The sequence below is a fragment of the Macrobrachium nipponense genome, chromosome 27 (assembly GCF_015104395.2).
Source record: "Macrobrachium nipponense isolate FS-2020 chromosome 27, ASM1510439v2, whole genome shotgun sequence".
NCBI classification, from domain to species: domain Eukaryota; kingdom Metazoa; phylum Arthropoda; class Malacostraca; order Decapoda; family Palaemonidae; genus Macrobrachium; species Macrobrachium nipponense.
This window is the reverse complement of record NC_087216.1, coordinates 21,066,924-21,087,175: the sequence shown is the minus strand read 5'-3', so window position 1 is coordinate 21,087,175 and position 20,252 is coordinate 21,066,924. Positions and strand designations below refer to the sequence as shown.

At 38.4% G+C, this 20,252-nt stretch overlaps 1 protein-coding gene across 1 annotated transcript; it reads left to right on the top strand.

Annotated features, from left to right (window-relative positions):
• Positions 1-10,615: 10,615 nt before the first annotated feature.
• On the top strand, positions 10,616-18,908 carry LOC135200891 (uncharacterized). The gene is made up of 5 exons (XM_064229632.1): positions 10,616-10,932; positions 13,279-13,457; positions 13,635-13,785; positions 14,378-14,541; positions 18,218-18,908. The coding sequence occupies exons 1-5, from the start codon at positions 10,911-10,913 to the stop codon at positions 18,674-18,676; spliced, it is 975 nt and encodes a 324-aa protein (XP_064085702.1). The 5' UTR covers positions 10,616-10,910; the 3' UTR covers positions 18,677-18,908.
• Positions 18,909-20,252: the final 1,344 nt, after the last annotated feature.

Genomic DNA, 20,252 nt, shown 5'->3' with positions numbered 1-20,252 from the left:
GCGAATACGGGGGGACCACTGTATAGGGAATTGTTCTGAGAAATTTATGCCTGAATATGTCAGATATAGGAAAGACTGGAAACTAATAGATTGCGAAAGCAATTAGTTAGAATAGGGCTTAAACCTGTCAGGCTAACCCTACTCAGACTAGGCATTTTAGTAGGCTAGTATTGACTTCCATTGTAGCTCCGCCTTTTGCTCCCCATGTAGTTCAGGAAAAGCGTAACGAGAAGTTAGAACATTAACTTATTTTTAGTTCTAATACAATTTGAACTGAGTTTGTGATGGGAACGTTCCGAATCCCTCCAGTGTGTGCTCATTTTCCTGTTCCCTGTTAAAAGTAAGGTGTTGGTGCCCTCGTCTCTACATAGCCCGATCCTAGGACTGCCCTGCGACAGTAGGAAACGTCCGCTGCCAGGAAACCGGGTCGGTTCTCAGGATGATGGGATTCTGTGCCCTCTAATACCTACTTCGCCCTTTTCATGGTCTGAATCTCATTTAAAGCGTTCGGCAAAGTACCGCTAAAGCGATCGCCTATGACCGTTAAAGAGTTCACATAAGGACCGTTTCGGTAAGCGTTAATGCTCGCTCCGTAGGCGCATTCTATCGTCTTCAACACCTAGCTTGAGGTGTTAGCATGCACAGGCTTAATAGTATATGATATAGGTATAGACATTTTATTGAGATGATAATGTATCTGTAGTGAGTTTTACACATTTAGATATGTCGACTCAGTCAACTGTTTATCTCTCATGTTTTGGTTATTCTAAATTCTCGTCTGCTAGCTTATTCCTTTTTCTTCGTAATGCTTGTGTTAGTTCTTTGTGTGCTTCCTCTTCGGCTAATGGCAAATCTCTTACAACTGCCTCGATTAATGTTTCTCTTTCAAGTCTACACTGTCTGTGGTATCTAAAGTTCTATCCGATTTAGATATTCTAGCTTCAGAGATTTCTAACTTAGTTTCATATAGGAATGCTTTCAAGTATGTACGATCACTTTTGGACGAGGCGGGAACGTCGTTGTAACTCCTTTCCCATTTCTCTTTCCATCTGTCGACTCGTGCGGACTGCGGACCAAGGTTCCCAGACATACGATAATTATCGTATAAGTACGATAATTTGACCCTCTATACGATAAACGATTATTAATCAAAATACGATAATTTGGTCTGATACATCTGGGAACCCTGCCGTGGACATTGTTGACTCTTGTGAACGCAGTTGACTCATGCGGAGTGCGGACGTGGCCAAGTCCTGAGTCGCTTAAACTGCCTTCCTCTCATTGAGTCGTGGTAGATTCGATACAGCACTCAGCTGCTGTTACCTCTTATTGACAAGTGTTGCTTTTTTGTCGCCAAGGGTTGCGGAGAAAGAGCAATCCTATAAGCTCTTTTGTTTACATCCTGTTGGCAGCTGTCTCCTCCTGTCGCCCGCTGACGGAAGAAGAGTTTGAATGGAGTTGGAGGAACTCGTTTGGGCCGGTTGGCGTTTGTTGCCACACTATGCCTTGCTGTATCCTCATTTTGTTGAGGATAGAGGCCACATAGAGAATATATCTTAATTGTCTTAGTGTATTTTGGCACCCTCTAAATATTGGAGAAGAGAACCAACGCTTTCTCCAATTAGAGAGCATTTCGTAACTTTTCTCGTCCTCAGACACACAATTTCCCTTTGTGTTTGCCTTGGCTTGTTGTCTTGTCTTTTAAAGTCATGGAGAGCCTAAGGCCGCCTTTTGCTGTGCAACGCTTATTGGTCCTTTAACCGTCTTTAGTAGGAGGTTTGCTTTCTTTCTCTTTCCTGTGGGGAAATGAACTCGAGATTGACAGACATGCTGATGGATTTTCAGTCTGACTTGAGTTATTACCTTTTATCTATGTTGTCTCGTCTCTGCGACATCTTAGAGAGGTGGAGACGCCAACCCAGCGGGAGTTTTTAGCGAGGAAACAAGTAACTAATACAAGTAACTTGTTTCTGATGCTGCAGGGTAATGTCCTCATGCTTATACTCACTCGGTTTGGAAGAAGTGAGAACACTTTCACTTCCTGTCTGATTATGCAGCTCAGTTTAAGGCGAAAAGGGATTATCTATTGGTAGTCTTATTTTATACCTTTCGGGGATAAGTGCAGATTCAGGTTCTGGGATATGGACAGTTGCAACCTCCTTACATGCATGGTGGAGACGGTGAAGGGCAGTTGTGGTTCTTTTTGGTTGTCCTCCACTGGTTTAATCTCCCTCTTATAGCTTCCCTTGTCTTCAACACAAATCCCTCAGAAGTCTATTTTAGTAGGAGATTGTATATATAGAGGGAATGATGGTCCAAGGGTAATTCTTTAGGAAGACACCCATAAGTAATTGGAGATATTCTTTGACATTTGGAGACTGAATAACAGTAAGTGTCTGCTCATATACTTGTTGGCTTTCTAGCATGGTTTTAGTTCCTTTCCAAGAAAGGTCAGACTTGTGGTACACATGTAGAGTTCATTCCACTTACCATACATCCACAGTCATGCAAGTTCCTTCAAGAGGTTTTTACTAGAAGGTATTGCTGTTCTGTACACTTTGTTTGGGTTAGTGTGCAGCCCTCTATAAGTTATGTCAGGGACTTGTTGCCCATTGGTAGATGGTGTCGACTTTATGAGCAAGACACTTCCACTGAATCAGTGATTCAAGTTAGCAACTCTGTCAACAGTATTCCAAAGGCCAAGGACCTATCACATCTTCTGGCCCAATTTCTATGTATTATATTGTTAATTCTTTATATCCCCATTCTTATTTAGTGATGTGGGGATGATATTTAATTAAGCATGCTTGTCGGTCAAGATGAATAGGCATGTGCTGCTTGAAGATTTTAGACCTGAAAGAAACTTTCTATATGGTAAGGGCTTTTCCTCACTAGGAAAAATGGCCTTGCAGGATATTTTCAGATAATCATGCTCAATTAATGTACAGTTTCAGCGTAAGAATTATGACTTACAAATAACGTTCATTAAATGTGTAAGTAATCCAGAACCAACTTTGGTTCCAGGACTGTAGGAGGGACACTGTAATCAGGAATCGTCCATTTGGTTCTTAAACCTAAGTCCAAGTTTTGGTCTTTTCCCTCTGTTATGTAACATAGAGTTTAATTACACTTTCATGCAACATAGAATGGTCAACACTGCACCTGGTAAAACTTTTTAGATGTCAGGGCAGTGGAAAGACATCAGGATGCTTAGCAGGTTTATTCCCGGTCAGAAACAAAGCCTTTGTAGGAAGTTTGCTGCTTTGAGTGAAATGAAACAACATATTGGTTTGATCATCCATTCTGTGGAAGGACAGTGTTTTAGCAATTGGGGATTCAGGAAGAACAACTGCCTACAAGGGCCTTTACATCCGCAAGTTTGGCACTTGGTGTGGATTTAAGGAACACTTATGTAGCTTCCTAGCATGTAGATGAACAGGGACATCCAAATGATTACTATTACTTTGTTGGCCCTCAGACTTGAGCAGTGGATGTTTCCTTAAATTTTGCCAATTCAGATTCAGACCTGCCCCTCGTATCTACTCTGAATTCTATTGAGCAATTTCAAGTTCAAGAATTGCCTAGTTTCCTGTAGAGCGCTTGTAGCCTCAGGGCAAAATATTTTCAGAATTTCCAATGCTCTTGGTAGATGTCTCATTCTTCCGTTTAGAAAAAATCAACTCTACTACACAATTCCATACAGTTCTATTGACGTAGGCATCTCCTTAGCTGCTTGGAGATGTTAGAATGTCCCCTCCCAATAATAAGACTCAAATTATCATAGGATCTGTCCTTAATTTAAAGCTGTCATGGCCTGGGATCAGAAGCAGTGGTCTGTGTGTTGCTGAGGGTACCTTTCTAGAGGAATTTTCAGCACCTGAAACCTTGTAGATGTCAAAGTTCTCTGTTTAGAGGAGATAAGACTTTTCACTGTTTACTTCCAAAGTTATCGTTCCATACATACTTTCCTCGATATTGCATCAAGTACTTTTAGATCTTGCTGAGGACCAGCACTGTAAGGTGTTGAGATTGAAGCCCCTTCATCTCTATTTCAGTCTCTCTCTGGAGTTTAGATGCGGGTATAAACTTTATCTGAATTTACTGTAAAAGCTTTTATTTAGCAGTGGTTAATAAGTAAATTTATTGTCGGCACCCTTCTTTAAGCTGGTGTAAAGGGAATGCTATTTTAGCTTTCTGCCTTAGAGCTGAGGGTGATGTTAAGGCTATGCTTTACAGTTCCCTGTAAGAATTCCAATGTAATCCCTTTTGGGGGGGGAAAAAGAGGAAACTTCTCTATCCTGGTGGGCATTTAAATTTAAAGGTTAAACATAGGACATTTTTATCATCCTTTTAGAGACCTTGAACATCTTTGGCAAAGGTAAATGCTGGAAGAGGCAAAGTTAAACCTTTGGTTTTGTGATTTTAAGAAAAACAGATGTTGTGGTCAATAGCCTGGAAGAGGCAAAAATCAACCTTTTGTTTTGTGGTTTTAGAAAACCTAGCTGTCTTTGCCAATGGTTAAGCTTGAAGGCAAAGTTAACTTTTTGTTTTGTGATTTTAGAAAACCTAGAATGTATTTGTGAAGGTTAAGCCTGGAAGAGGCAAAGTTAACCTTTTGTGTTATAATAATAATAATAATAATATCCTTTATTTCGGTTCAGGGCCATATACAATGAATATACAAAATACACAGTAACATACACAATCTAGATACGTATATGAGTCAACATGTTAGGAAAAATGAGTAATCGGCACTTATCCACAAAGTAGCTGAGGTAGCATAAAAGATAGTAATCATAATACTGGTAATAGTAATAATATTGGTGAGAAACAAAAAATGCATTGAGAGTTATAACAGTTAGTGCACAGATTATATAACTTAAATTTCAACTAGAGACCTTAGGTGGTTACAGCAGTCAGGTCCAGAGGGCTAAATACATAAATTGAATGTATAAAAAAAAAAAAATTTTAACTTGATAGTAATCACAGAAATAATGAAAAAATAAAATATCAGCAATAAATATAATAATGACAAAATCTGCAGATGACATCTTGCTAATACAGAGATTAAGTCCTTTAGGGGACAATGGCCTCATTTTCCCATCTTTCCCACAATTTAGATCTTCTTGCTTCACTCCTTAGGATGCTTTGTATGAGCGAGTTGCCGCTGTTTCTCACTCGGGTTACCAGGCTGGACATTGTTCGCCTTACAATGATTTTTAAATTGTCCAGGTGGTTTTCTAAGAACATCTGTGTGGCGGAGTGGTAGCGTGGAGTGTTTGTGAGGCGTCTCAGAATGTCATTGTGCACAACAGTGATACGTCTCATGGTCTCTCGGGTATAGTTCGTCCAGAGGGAACACCCATAGATACTGTAGCAGTACGAGCGGAAGAGCACCAGTTTCACGTCTCGGGGACAGAAGGCAAACCTCCTTGCAATCATGTTGCCAGTTGCATATAGTTTATGACGCCTCTGTTCAATGTCTGCCGTATCTTTTAGGTCGTCGGTAATAATGTAACCCAAATACGGAAATTCGCTCACAAATTCCAGCCGATGGTTTCCGAGGGAAAAAAGGGGGAAAAAAAATTGGGTGGTTTTCTGCAACATATGCTTAAGCGATCTCGGGAGCAGCGACATGCAGTGGGTCTTGGTTTCGTTGTAGATTATATCAAATTCCTCTGCATATTGGCAGCAAGTGTCGATGAGTCGTTGGAGGCCATGCACTGAAGGGGAAATCAGAACCATATCGTCGGCGTAACAGAGGTTGTTTATAGTTGTTTCATTGACAGTGCATCCGATTGGGAGTGAGTTCAGTTTGACATTCAAGGCATCTGTGTACGTATTAAACAGGTATGGAGAGAGAATGCCCCCTTGCCGAAGCCCGTTTAGGGAGCCGAAGGTGTACGATAAATACGTTTGTCCCCATTTGACACAGAAGTTGGCTGTGTGGAGAACCAGCAATGTAAAATGCCAATTAGATATAGGGGTGTGCCCCTTTTATGCAGCTTCAGGAATAGCTTCAGGTAGTTTACTCTGTCAAATGCTTTTCTCACATCTACGAAACACAGGTAAACAGGAGATGCTGATGATAGGTAGTAGTTCAGCAATTCTTTCAGTATGTAGATGCAGGTGTCGGTTGAGTGGTTTGCTTTAAACCCGAACTGGTTGTCAGTGGTGTGTAGAAAGGGGAGAAGTCTCACAAGAAGAACCGACTCAAGTATCTTCGATGCGATCGTTGTGATTGCAATTGGCCGGTAGTTGCCAGGGTCAGCTGCATCCTTTAGCTTGTTTTTGATTATTGGTATCAAGTGAACTAAGAGTAGGGAGTCTGGAAGAAACTGGTGAATTATGCACGCATTGAATAAGGCAGCTAGCAAAATGTAAATTATCGGGTGGCAGAATTTGAAAGCCTCTGCGGGAAGACCATCACATCCGGGCGATTTATTATTAGGTAAGCTGTTTATGGCATCGCTGATGTTACCTGGCGTAATACGGTCTGCAAAATGAAATTGAATGTTGTCATTAAGGAGGTTATCTACCTCGCTTTGGGAATCCTGATCATTTATGCAATTCAGGATATTGTTGAAGTGAACACACCACATCCTTGCGATAGCCTCGTCTCCGACTGCTTCCCCTACTCTCTGTGATAGCTTTTTAGTTTTGGGATTTAAGTACTGGATATCTTTCCAAAGACGAGGGTAATCACCAGATTCTACGTTTCAAGACATTGCATCGGCTCTTAGTTGATTTTCATTTAACCTGCAGTGCTTAAGAGCAAGTTTGAATTGCGCTCTCGCCTGCCTCATTAGTAATGCAGTGTGTCCTTCCCTCGGGCTGCCATTTTGCGTCCACAGTAAAAACATTTCTCGTGAGTATGTATACAGATCCTTAACCAAGTCATTCCAGCCAGGTATTTTACGAGAATTACCTTGACGAAATCTATAGGCAGTCCTGCCCGAAGCAAGCATAGCGGAGATTATGTTCGAATAGAATTCATTCAGATCCCTCTTGTGGTGGTCATTTCTACAGTAAGGCGTCAGCCGGTTGAATTATTGACTGCAACCTAGTTTCCGTGGTCGCCCTAAAGTATCTGCTTTTCTGTTGGTTTTTAAATCCCAGTTAACCGCTGGTGGGCGGTCAGTTAGTGGGTTCACGGTAGGGAGGGATGGGGTACTGAATGACACTTGTAATGGGATGTGATCGTAGCCCGTTGCAAGATCGTAGCGAATATTGCAGGTCATAATAGAATCATGAAGTTGTGGAGATGTGATACAGTGGTCCAGCCAGGAGGTTGTAATTGCGTCCGCTCTATTATGTACATATGAGTAGGAGGAGGGAGGGAGGAGCATTACATTGCTAATTTGGAGAGCATGATTTTGACAGAAGCGAGTAAGTTCATTATAAAATTGTTTTGTGGGGTGAGAATTAAGGTCCCCTATTATACAAATATGATCAGCAGGAGAATCTTGAATAATACTGTGTAACTCCCCTTGGATCATGCAGTAATGATCAAAATTATTGTTATTTTCCCATGGCATATAAACATTAATTATTAGGATTTTAGAGTTCCCTACTGTCACTTGAAGCCCAAGCAATCTGTCACTCCTGTAGGTCATCACCTTTATCATATTGTCTAACGATTTGTGCCACAGGAAAGAAAGTCCCCCTTTCAGGCGACCGGCTATGATTTGATCTGTAACTTGCATCGATGAAGTCGAGAAGGTTCTGAAGTCTTCATGAATTGAATCGCAGATGGCAAGGTCATGAGGCCAGAGGAGCGTTTCTTGCAATGCAATGATGCCGTTGAAATTTTTGCAGAGCATGTTTGGAGAGGAATGTTCTGCTTGAGGCCAAAAATATTCCAAGAGATTATGTTTAATTCGTATAAAACCATTTGGCTACTCACGAAGATGGGAGATGAATGTGCTGATCATTTGGGTGGATGGGGGGTTATCCAGGGAGAGTGGGCAGTCACTCGCCGTGGGCGGTTGGCTGGCACTTGCGGTGGAAATGACCCTGGTTGGAGTGACGGTAAGTTCCCCTGGGGGTGGTTGGTCGCGGATTAGGTTATATCTTGAAACTAATATATTATTAGACCGAAAATTCTCGCCTTTAAGAACGTCGAGGTGTTGAAATAGGCAGGTAATCCTGTAAGCCACTGTATGTTTACTTCTGCATGGGAGTTCGTGAGAGATAAGTGGGTCAGAGCCAGTGAGAAACTTGACTCTCTCCACTATGGCGTCTAGCGTCACCGATGAGCGCAGATTGTGAATTACTACGTGACATCTCTTCTCAGGTGTCGGGCGAGGTGAAACTCGAATGTTGGGCTCCGGTCCAGCGGCCAAACGAGAGGTTCTTCTCTTCTTTCTGCTTGTTTATATCTGCCAGCCGCCAGACCCCTCAAGAACACTCTCATCTGCATCTATGATGGGGGGTTGGTTTTGGGCGGGAGAGATAGGGTGGGGAGGATCACTAGGGCTGGTAATCATCACCGGAGGTCTATCTTCCACCGGAGGCACTGGGGAGGGAGGGGAAGTTGGGGGACCAACTGTCTCCTCAGAACGGCCTACAGGTGTAGGGGGCACTTCCGTGTTGCTGGGAGGCGAGGAAAAACTGGATGCCGCATTCATAGGAGTTTGGTGGCTATCTGTGCGATTGTCAATCGATCCCTGCACTCCTTTGATCGCATCCCAGATCCGTGTGAGATTATTTGTTTCCATCGTTTTAAGACTGTCTAGGGAATCCTGCAGTCCTTTGATCCCGTCCCAGATTCTTGATAATTTATCATTTGTCTCCTTGATTTTTTCTGAGTTTTTTCCCATTATTTCTGAGAGGGATTTTGCTGTTTGGAAGGCATTTTCTGCCGTGTGGTACACCGCGAGTAGGCTTAGGTCAGCGGGCCCCTTTGGAGGCAGATTGTAAGGGTCATCGGCGTAGATTTCCACCGAGCAGGTCCTTACCCACTTAGTGATTTATGATATTTTTTTGTGTGAGGACAAGTTCTTCGCGGATCGCTCTTTGAGAATGCTCTCTGGTATCAGATCTTTGCATTTCGTATATGCAACGTTGATTTCCTCATCGGAGAAGGCATCACTGACAGATTGAATAGCGGACTCGACGTCGGAACGGTTCGATTGGTATTGTGTAAAGTACAGACAATTGTTCGCGAGTACGGAACTTGTGTGTGGGGCACAGGCACCGGTAGGTGCCAGGGTCACTTGCGCAACGGTTGGGGTTTGGTCGGATGACATTTTTGTGGTAAGGGAAGGGCCAAGCACTAACACATACACTGCATTCTTTTACCCATTTCCCAGGACCAATAGGCCTCGAGTAGCTGTGATTTGAAAGATTTCTAAGGCACTGATTGGAGCAGAAAGAATATTAGAATATCTGCAATTGCATAACACTCTCCGGCTTACACGCCGGGTATTACGTGGAGACACTATTAACACATTGCTTACTATAAAAGGTATAATCACCAAGGGCGAAAAACCCTTCTTATCTGTGAAAAAACGCGAGAGAGACCTTCAACATGTCCGCCCCACACAACAATAATGGATAGGCTAGTGCATGAGAACTAGCTCCATATCTTGTACCTTTGGTAAACATTCATAATGTGAGGAGCAGTTGCAACTTCATTTAGTGTTAAGTCAATTTGTCGCTCAAGAATAGGATTGATGTGTCACAGTAGTAGTACCATGCAGTTTTTGCCCGATCACTACCTTAAGTATACAGAATTGTGTTTGAAAACAGTAAAGCCCTTAATCCGCAACTAGTAGTGGGTAGTCTTTTCGTGAACCGAAAAACGAGCAATTCTTTAGACACTTTTGTTTAAATCTCCGGTTTTAATATTTTGGGGAGCGTGAAGGTACAAATTTTGTATAGGAGCGTATCTTTATATTGTAAAGGTATTCATTTGAAGTGACTGTCGTTTTATAGGGTTTTTGGACCCAGGCACAAGGGTCCCTCATACTGCTTGCTTTTCATGCTGGCTGAATCAAAGCGGTTTTCTCCGCAAGGCTGCTCTTTGCTGCATACTTATGAGAGCCTTGCTCCTTGCATGGAATCTAACTTCTGGTGGTAGTAAAATCCACCAAGGATTCCAGATCAGGAGAGAATGTTTTGGGTTTCATATAAGAAACCTTTAGCCCGAATGGCTGAGGGGAATTTTGTCTAGCTGCACTACCCACCATCCACTTCTTGATGTGGGAATCAGCTAAATTTAACAGTAGGTAAGAATCATCTCAAATAATATAAATTTTCATAATAAAATTTATTATTTGGATACTTACCTACTGTTAAAGTAGACCCACCCAGCCTCCCCACAACTTAGTGGGCTGTCAAGGAGAATTCTGACAAGAGCTAAAACATCCGGAATACACCTGGTGGAGAACAGGTAAACTAGACAGTCATCCGCTCAGCCATTCGATTTTTTTGTTTGAATGCTGACTCGCCTCATCAGCGGGGAGATATATAGCTAAATTTAACAGTAGGTAAGTATCCAAATAATAAATTTTATTATGAAAATTTATATTTTTTCTCACCTTTCTTGTTTATTTTTTTTATAATATATAATTGATTGTTATTCAGAAACATAAGATAATGTGTAAAGAACTGTATTTTGCTAGCATTACTTTATTTAGGTAATGTAAAGATCCTTTAAAAAGATTACTTGTACCTTTCCCCCCAGTTGCTTTAGATGAATAGTAAAAGCAACATGTTAATTTAAGAGTTCTTTTTGTACTTATTACTTATGTAAATTGTCACAAGCTTAGCCTTGCACACTTATCCTCAGTTTGGTCATTGCGTTGACAAAGTGTCACCAGTTTTAAAAGAGGACGATCAGCCCCCTGCGTGGGAGGTCACAGTCACAGCATTGGCTGATGGTGTAACAACTACCACTATAGTAGATGCCTTGTGTGTTTGTAACGGGTAAGAATTAATAGTGCTTATGTATTTTGTTGAATGATTGCTTAATATTCTTGGCTGACAAAATTGCAAATTCAGTTGCTTAAATTTGCTTTTATAATTGTTTTGGAATAAGTGTGCTATCTTATTCCAATTGGAATTCTACAGTTTCTGCATAATTTTCTGGATAATTATTAGCAGTGGGTATTAACCTATTTGTATATTTTAAGAATTAGTTGTTTAAGATTATTTTTGCTAGAAATTAATGTTTCACAACTATTGTTGGGGGGGATAAAGGCCGTAGTATAGCTTTGTTTCAACATAACACTCATCAATTTACAGTTGCCTTCCCCTGTGGTCAGCAGGTCCTGTAGACATGCTCTAAAAAAAAAAGAACCTACTACATAGTCTGGTATGTATGTGAAACACCTGTCCCCTCTAGGGTTTCAAGTTATTCCTTCTGTGTCCATTGAGAATGCATCACATGATATTTAGCTCCCAGAATTTATTTCTACACTCTTATTTCTTAATAATTTTTTTTATTTCATCTGCATTTTCCTAGTTGACTTATTTATGCCCCTGGTATTGGTTTGTACCTCCATTCATATAGAATCATCTTGCCGTTAGTTCCTAACTTTAGGATGGTTTCTTCTACCAAAGGTTTGCAAAGTCCTATGTCATAAGTGATAATGCCCTAATTTGTCTTATATGCAAATTTTTGGCCCATGATGATCCCTCAATTCTGTCCTCCCCTATCAGGGCCCAGCAGCTTTGGCTGCTGTTGCTGCTTTTGTTCTCTAGTTTGAGGACAGGCTAAGAATCTTTGAGCCCTTTCTTGTTTGGGTGGTGTAGATAGATTTGGAGGTTCTTGGTGCTCCTGAGAATCGGAAGATTCATTGGTGTGCTTATGTTTGGTCTTGTGGTAATGAATTCTTCTTGATCTGAAGAGATTTCTGGAGTAACCTCTCCTTTTTTCGTATGATCTTCTGGGGTCTGCATCTTGGTGGTCAAGTATTTGAAGACAATAGCCTCCTTCCCATTTAGGTTTAGAATGTCAGAGTTGTTATAAACAGTAGAAGCACCATTAGTCCAAGAATCAACATATCCAGTGTGAGGACTAATTCTGCCATAAAAAGTATATTTCAGTTAGTAGAGTATTAGACAGGGTGGCTTTTGGCAAACCAGTTTATTCAGATCCATTTTGATACCTTCAAAGCATTTTGGAAACCAAAAGAGGAAGTAATAGTAAAGCGTGCCTAGTAGTGCCATGCGGCCGAAGAAATCTTAGAGTATCAGTCTTATGCTCTTTCTGCTCCTTGAAAGAACTCTAAAGTGATTGATGTGTCTCCCCAAGCTATTTATTTCTTAACTAGTTTTTACCTTAGGATCCTGATGTTAACTCAGAGATAGAGTGTACATTTCCTACCAAGAGGCTGTTGGATTTACCAGGTACCTGAATGAAGTGCAGTAGTATGTCACCAACATAACATCCATTCAAAAACTTAATATCTATCTTGGGAGACGAAAGTCCAGTACTTATATGTTTTTTACACATTCCTTCTGTATAAAAATTACTGAAAGCCATCTGCATTCATCTCTAGTGGTGGTGGCAAGGCCAATGACGCCACATTTTCATAGCCTTTCATACTTAAATGACTTAATGGCTGTAGCAGATTTGGAAGGTGATGATGAAACTCTGGATTGGACTTTGTTGTATAGTGAGAGACATGAGTGTAATTCCTTGTGAGAAATATAAACTTATTGCAGATAGGTTAAGCAGTCAGTTTTCAACACCATTCATGACTTTATGGATATTTACGTGGCATGAAAAAATCAGTGTGGTTACTCTGAGCTTTAGGTTGGTTTTGTAAATAATATTTTTTGTTTTGCATGAACTTATCAATGATGTTGAAAACAATGTAATTGCCTTATGAGATAAGTTTTTATGTCATTGTCTCTTGGTATCGTGGTGCCAGTTTCCACATATTGGAACAAAGTGAAGGCATTGTGTTATAGTGGATCCTAATTCTTATACCCTTAGATCACTTTAAATGATAAAAGAACGATGTTGGATGCTCAGTGCATTATCGCAAGCAAGGGGTATAAATTTAAACAACTTCATGCGGGTTTAGAATGTAAACCCAATGGTCTGGTTAAGTATAAGGCTATTGTGAAATACAGTAATGGTGGTATGTTATGAATATTGAATAGTTTTAGAAGTTTGTAAATTATTTGCGTTATTCGTGTAGCTTCACTTTTGTCATTTCAGCGTTTGACTTAAAGTTGTAAACTTGTCTTACTCTGTATATTGTTGTCAGCCTTTTACTGTAGCTATATTTCATAGCACTGGTATTATCAACACTTTTTCAGCCATTTTAGTGTGCCTGCAATTCCTCCAGTTACCAACATTGAAAAATTTAATGGCAAGAAACTTCATAGTCATGATTATAGGGATCCAAGAGAGTATGTTTGGTCGTCGAGTGTTGATACTAGGAGCAGGTGCTTCTGGTTTAGACATTTGCATGGAAGTTTCATCTCTTGCAGATGAGGTAAGTGAGTGCTTTTCTCAGTATTTTTGAAAATTAAAAGATTGTTTGCAGACAAATGATGTTAGTGTTTAAAATACAGTACATTTTTCATATTTATGATTTTATTCTTGATTCCATAACCATTCAACAAATAGTGTTAGTTCTTTGTTAATTTATAATAAATTTTTCTATATATAGGTGTACCTAGCCCACAACTTTCCTGTGTTAATTCCCAGTGAACTGCCTTCTAATATTCATCAAGTTCCGAGTGTGAAAAAAGCAACTCACGATGGATTTATTTTGAATGATGGACGGCTTGTGGAAGTTGACACAATAATTTTTTGTACAGGTGAATTTTTCATATTAATTGTTTGTCCCTTGTAAAACTAACTTAGTTTTCTAACATCTTTTTGTTCTTATTTTCTACAAAGAAGTAAAGATGGTGAAGCATATTTAAAAAAAAAAAAAAAAAAAACCTTCTATAGTAACCTTCAGTCAGTGTAAAAACAACTTGTTATTTCAAACTCATCAAAAATAGCCTACACCACCTAAAAATGGTTAGGGTTATTTATGCACTCTGAGAAGGAAGGTTTAGTCATAGAATGAAATAAACGAAAATTTTAGTAAATAAATTTTTACCAGAATTTTCAGTTTTTTAAAAAATGTCAAATTTTACTGTTTAGTAGTATCAGTTCAAAAAACTATTTGTGCTAATTTTGAACTCAGATGATGAAGATTTATTGAGAGTCAATTTGAAATAAATTTGAAGAAATGAAATTTTACCAGAATTTTCACTGATCTTTTCTCTGCAATAAATAATATTTAATCATGCTAATAGACAATTAATTTAACAGACAGACCAAACTCACCCCTCTCCCATGCATCAAGAAAATAAGTTGCCTCCCATGTATACCATTTTATGAGAAACTTTCATTTTTCAGGGTATGAGTACAAGTTTCCTTTCCTGTCAGACTCCTGTGGTATTTGTGTAGAAAATAATCAAGTAAAGCCTCTCTACAAGCACGTAATCAATGCTCGCTACTCAACAATGGGGTTTATTGGATTACCATCGAGGGTTGTTGTGTTTCCTCTGGTATATTATCAGGTATGTTGTTCACTTCTCCTTTGTCTGCCTTGTTAACTTCACCCTTTACATACTATGCACAGTACTTGTCCTTAGTGTACTTTTCTTGTGCTTTTGCCTTAAACTTCTTTGCTTTCGTTGCCCTCATAAAATCATATGATTACTTGTGTTATGATAAATTCTCTTTCACGAAATTGATGCTTATTGCTGTAACCCTTTAATGGTTATTATAGTACTATATGGAGATGATTATACGTAATAGTTGCCTTTGTTGGTCTTATGAAGAACTTTATCAATTTTGATACAGTATTATTATTAATGGTTTATTCATAGAAAATGCAAATTGTCTAATTCTTTTATAAATTAAACCCTAACACCTAGCTTACACAGTCAAACAAAGTGGTAATACACTTAAAATTAGCCTTTCCATAGGGCCCCCATTCACCTGCTAAAAGCTCTTACTTGTAGGCTGTATCAAGTGCTCTGCAAAGTACATTTTCATCCATCTTCATAAGTTCATGGGAGCACTTTGTGCACATTTTTTTCATCATTTGCTCATTTTTTGTTTGGAATTTTGTCTTGTAGGTACTGGGTGTATTTTTTAGTTTTCTGTAAAAGAAAACTATATTGAGATACTTTGTCTGCCCTCAGATCTTAAAAACTACTGAGGCTAGAGGTCTGCAATATGCTGATCATCAGCCCTCCAATCATCAAACTTACCAAATTGCAGCACTCTAGCTTCAGTAGTTTTTATTTTATTTAAGGTTAAAGTTAGCCATGGTTGTGAGTGTCGCTGCTATAGGTTCCAACAACGCAGGTCACCATCGGATGGTGGCTAAAGTTTCATGGGCAGCAGTTGAGAGTTTCATGGCCTTTGGCTGAGAGTTTCACACACAGTATTATACTCTGAACAGACAACTCGATTGCACTGAAGGTTTTTTTTGCGCATTTTTTACTTGTTACATGTTGTTGTGACTTTAATTGTTGCATGTTGCTGCGACATTAATTTTGTTCAGCTATTGTAGCTACTACAGTTTTCTTTGCTAATAGACATTGATGGTGTCATGATTAAATTGCTGTTCATTGAAAATCCACAATTATAACAATAAATCCTACTATTGATAAGAGTTTAAAGCTAGTAACAAAGACTTTCTGACACCTGAATGGTGTTCCTCACCAGTGACACTAAAAAATAAGAATAGCATGAGGTTGTTATCCTCTCACCCTCCTCTCTTAATTGACCAGAGAGAAAATGTTCACTCACTATTTTTATTGTAACTTTTTAGCTTAAAAACTGATGATTACTGTTGAGGTGTTCAAAACTCTGTTTTCCATTTTCAGCTTTTGTCACTTATATGGATTATTGTTATAATTGTGGATTTTTAATTAATAATTTTCTTTATGAAATTGAATGTATTATTTTACATTTAGTATATTCTTTATATAATGGATTTTATGTTTTGCTTTCTTAAACTGTGTTGACGTTACAGTTTCTGCCTTTTAATGGTTGTATCATCCTGGTGTAACTTGTCATTAGAAATTACATGTAAACTAAATACAGTTATTACTTTGATTTTTTATTTTACATATATGTTCTAGTTTTACATGCCGTTACAGCAATAAGAATATGAGAATTCTTACATTTTGGCCAAATGACCACATTATCTCAAAGTAAAGTTGGCGTCTTGGAATGGATGGGTTTCAGTTCTTTTCAGGTTATTAAATTTTCCAATCAGCCCATATCTCTTTCAAGTTGACCAGTTCATCAAAAATATATCTTTAAAATTAAATTTGACAGAACATTAGCATGCATCTGTGATAGGTAACATCAACTACAAAAAAAAAATCTGAGGGGTTAATATAACATCCTTCTACAGTAGGCATTTTAACTTCCATTTATTAACGTTTTGCAATTAACATCTTCCCCATAAAATTCATAGAATACCTTACCCAGGAGAACATTTCACCCTAACCTTAGGGCACAGGATCCTACCTAATTGAGGTGGTCTTGATACTCCCTTAATCTTGCATAGATAAATATATTCTGTACTAACTACTATTAGCAATTTTAATATCCTGTTCATAAATTTTAGCAATTAGCATCTCTCTTGATATACACCTTTGCTTGTTACAATAAATACTTAGGGATAGTATACACTGCAAGCCTGCACAGTGTACCAAACACACAAACTCCATAAAGGGAAAAGCTGAAGTAAGAATGTTTGTGATGTTGACAATGCATTGTATGCATACTGTAAAATATGTTCTTAGCACTGACAATACATATTGTAAACTACTAATAGTATACGTATCCATATGACATGACATTGTACCACATCTGTACTAAGCCTGTGCATAATAGAACCTCATGAAAAAAATTTATAAGAGTAAAGATTTTATCAGAATGGGAATAGTGTACTGCACACATAAAATATGCGTAATAGTATGTAATCCTTATGTAATTCTGACATGAACTGAAACTGCAACTGTTTGCATCTTTTTACTTTTCTAAGTAAATTTTTCATTTTGGTAAATGTAACTGAAGTGATTTTTTTCCACTGTTTATCCTCAGTGGGTATTGCTGTTGTACTGCACTTTGGTAATGTCTATATCCCATTATAATTTTTACAAATATTTGGCTATAAGTGTAAAAGCAGATTTTATTTTGGACCGGTAATTGCTTACCACAAGATTCCCCATTCTTTTATTTTCCTACTTGTGTGTCAGTTAACTAAGTTGTTATGACTGTATGCGGCAATGAAGGTGAATGCTCATTAAGGCCCTTAACTTACACTGGTCAGCTCCTCAAATTATGCCATTCTTTGTCTGATACTGCCTCCTTAATCTCCAAAAGGTCTGAAGTATTTGTAAGAGGATGCCATCTAGGCTATGTGCTATAGTTCCAACGATCAATTTTTCATCTTGGGCAATTACAATGTTAGTCATTAAGTCCCCCAAGCTCTGTTGTAGAGCTTTGTGTTTTATTTTTGTCTGGCTACATACTTTCTTGGCAGCATTTGACCACTAGTAAAATCTAAATAGGTATATGTGATCTGTACTTCTGTGTGCTTTTGTATGAAAATATATTCCACATATAAACTATAATCTATTTGAAGTTCGTGGCCTTCGAGTTCATACAAAGTTTGTGTGTTTTCATAGTTAAAAGAGCAATCCCTCCTCTGAAGGAGCCTACTTCCTTAATCTAACTTTTATTGCTAATTAATGAATAAAAATTTGGGCTTTCTACTTTGAGCAGCAAAGCATGTTGCTATCTGTGAAAGCAAATTAATATAAGAACTTTTCATTTTTAGTGAGACTGCTTGGAAATTCCACTTGTTGCAAGACAAAAAAATTGGTTTTGCATTTTAGTGAAAGATATGTATGTCGTTGCTTTTTAGTGTGAAGGAACTGTTCAAAAAGCTTCTGAGGCCTAAACAAGCAGTCATATAACAGGATACATTCAGCTTGATCCACACCTGCCACAGAAGAATAATTTGCATTCAATTTGATCTCACCTTGATACCATTCAGAATACTTATCTACATTCTTTAAAGTTTTCACTTCTTTACCTCATCGATGTTTAAGTTTAAGGCAGCATTTTTCTACCAAAATGCTCATGATGTTACAAAGCAAGACAGGTGTTGCCAGATGATAGGGAGTGAATGTTGTTAACACCTTTTCTTTTTATCCTTGGTAGGTTTGCTACTTTCTAGCAACACTCACGGGTCAAGCCAAACTGCCGTCAGTGACAGAGATGATGTCAGTTGTAGAGAAAGGTTTGAGTGACATCCGTTTAAAGGGACGGAACCAGAAAGATTATCATCGCCTCCATGCCGAACAGTGGGATTATATGGAAGACCTGGCATTGTGCTCAGGAGTAGATCCACCACCAGGTTTCATGAAAAAGATATGGGGTATTGTCATCATTAGGCTTTTCCTATCTTTTCCACTCTTCAAGACTTATGCTTACAAACCTGCTGAAGACGGAACAATTGTTGAGTCAAGATATGGCGAAATATTGAGTACACGCTGGGATTTAACGCAGCTGGTTTTCAAACAGTTGGTTCGTCTTGTTTGGAGGGACTTTCGTAATGTTTTTTGGTTGATCAGTTCTGTGACCTTAGGCCTAGTTAAAAAGTTATTCAAGAAAGATTGACATTTTTCTATTAAGGCCTGAGAAAATATTGAAAATATATATCTTATAAAAAATACTGTACTGTAGAGTACATTAGTTTTATACATTTATATTATAAGGATTGTAGGTTCATAATACTGTAATGTTATGGTGCTTGATTTGTCAGGGAAGTTGACTTCCTAATAACATTTGTATTTGAATATAGAGTTAATTTAATTGAACTCTATACTCTGAATAAAGTTTTTTATGCTCATGTAAATTTTTCTGCCTCAAATGGACAGAAAATTTTTGCATAGTAGCTGCTGTATAAAAGGTTATACAGCAGACTCCTCCTCTTCATAAGAAATTAGATGTTAGTTGAAAACTTAGCCTTTGAAGCACACAATATGTCATAGTAACAAGAAATAATGTTTATCCTCTAGATAGTACATGCTGCCTGTAGGCTTTCTGTTTTCTGTAAGGTAGTGTAATCAGTTTTTATTATAGTAGAAGCCAAAATTCTGCAAGTAACTCATAAATTCTGAGTGGGTGGAAACCTCTGTAGATGACGTTTAAAAGATCTGGACTGGAGATGAATGCAATTCACAGGTCTAACATCCACTAGATCTGACCATTCTAGCTTCTATTTGTTTGTTTTTAATTTGTGTGCCTCATTTATTATGAAGAGTTACGAAGTTAATTATATAACTTAAAGTCCTTTTCAAATGATTGCAAAGTTGTCATCTGACCAACCTCTTATAAAAGGTGGCACAATGATTGAATCCCGTTGCTGAATAACCACTGGTTCCATGCAACGTAAAAACACCATACAAATAAACAAACAAACAAACAATGATTGAATGAATAAATGAACCTGTGCTTGCATCCAATATTGGCTTGTCAAAGGCCTTAAGGCACTAGTATTTATTCTTAGTTTTTATAGCTCTTATTTATAATTAAATAGAAAGGGGTGCAGAAAAGGACGTTCTTAATTTCTACTTTCTGTAGAAAACTTGTTAGCAGCAGAATCTGAGGAAGGGTTCATAGAAATGTATGTGACTATGAGATGGATTTTAGTTTTTTGAAAAAGAAAACTATTGAGATGGTTTGGTCTGTCCATCCGTACTTTTTGTCAGCACTTTTTCTGTCCTCCCTCATATCATAAAAACTACTGAGGCTAGAGGGCTGCAAATTGGTATGTTGATCATCCACCCTCCAATCATCATATATACCAAATTGCAGCCCTCTTTCCTCAGTAGTTTTTATTTCATTTAAGGATAAATTTAGCCATGATCGTGCATCTGGCAATGCTATGGGACAGACCACCACCAGGCATTAGTGAAGGTTTCATTGGCCACAGCTCATACAATATTATGCACTGTAAAGAAAACTTGATTGCGCCAAAGAAACTTCTGTGTATTTTTTACTGGTTACAACTTAAAAAGGAAAATTGTAAGTCATTATAAACTAAGCATTTAAAGATACTGAGAAGAAGCCAATCAAAACTGTAATATGGAGAGGAAAAAACTAGCTAAGCAGGAGAAGAATATGAGGTTTATTCTTACAATAAACAAATTTTTACATGAGCAATGTCAAGACCAGTAGGGAGGGCAGAGTC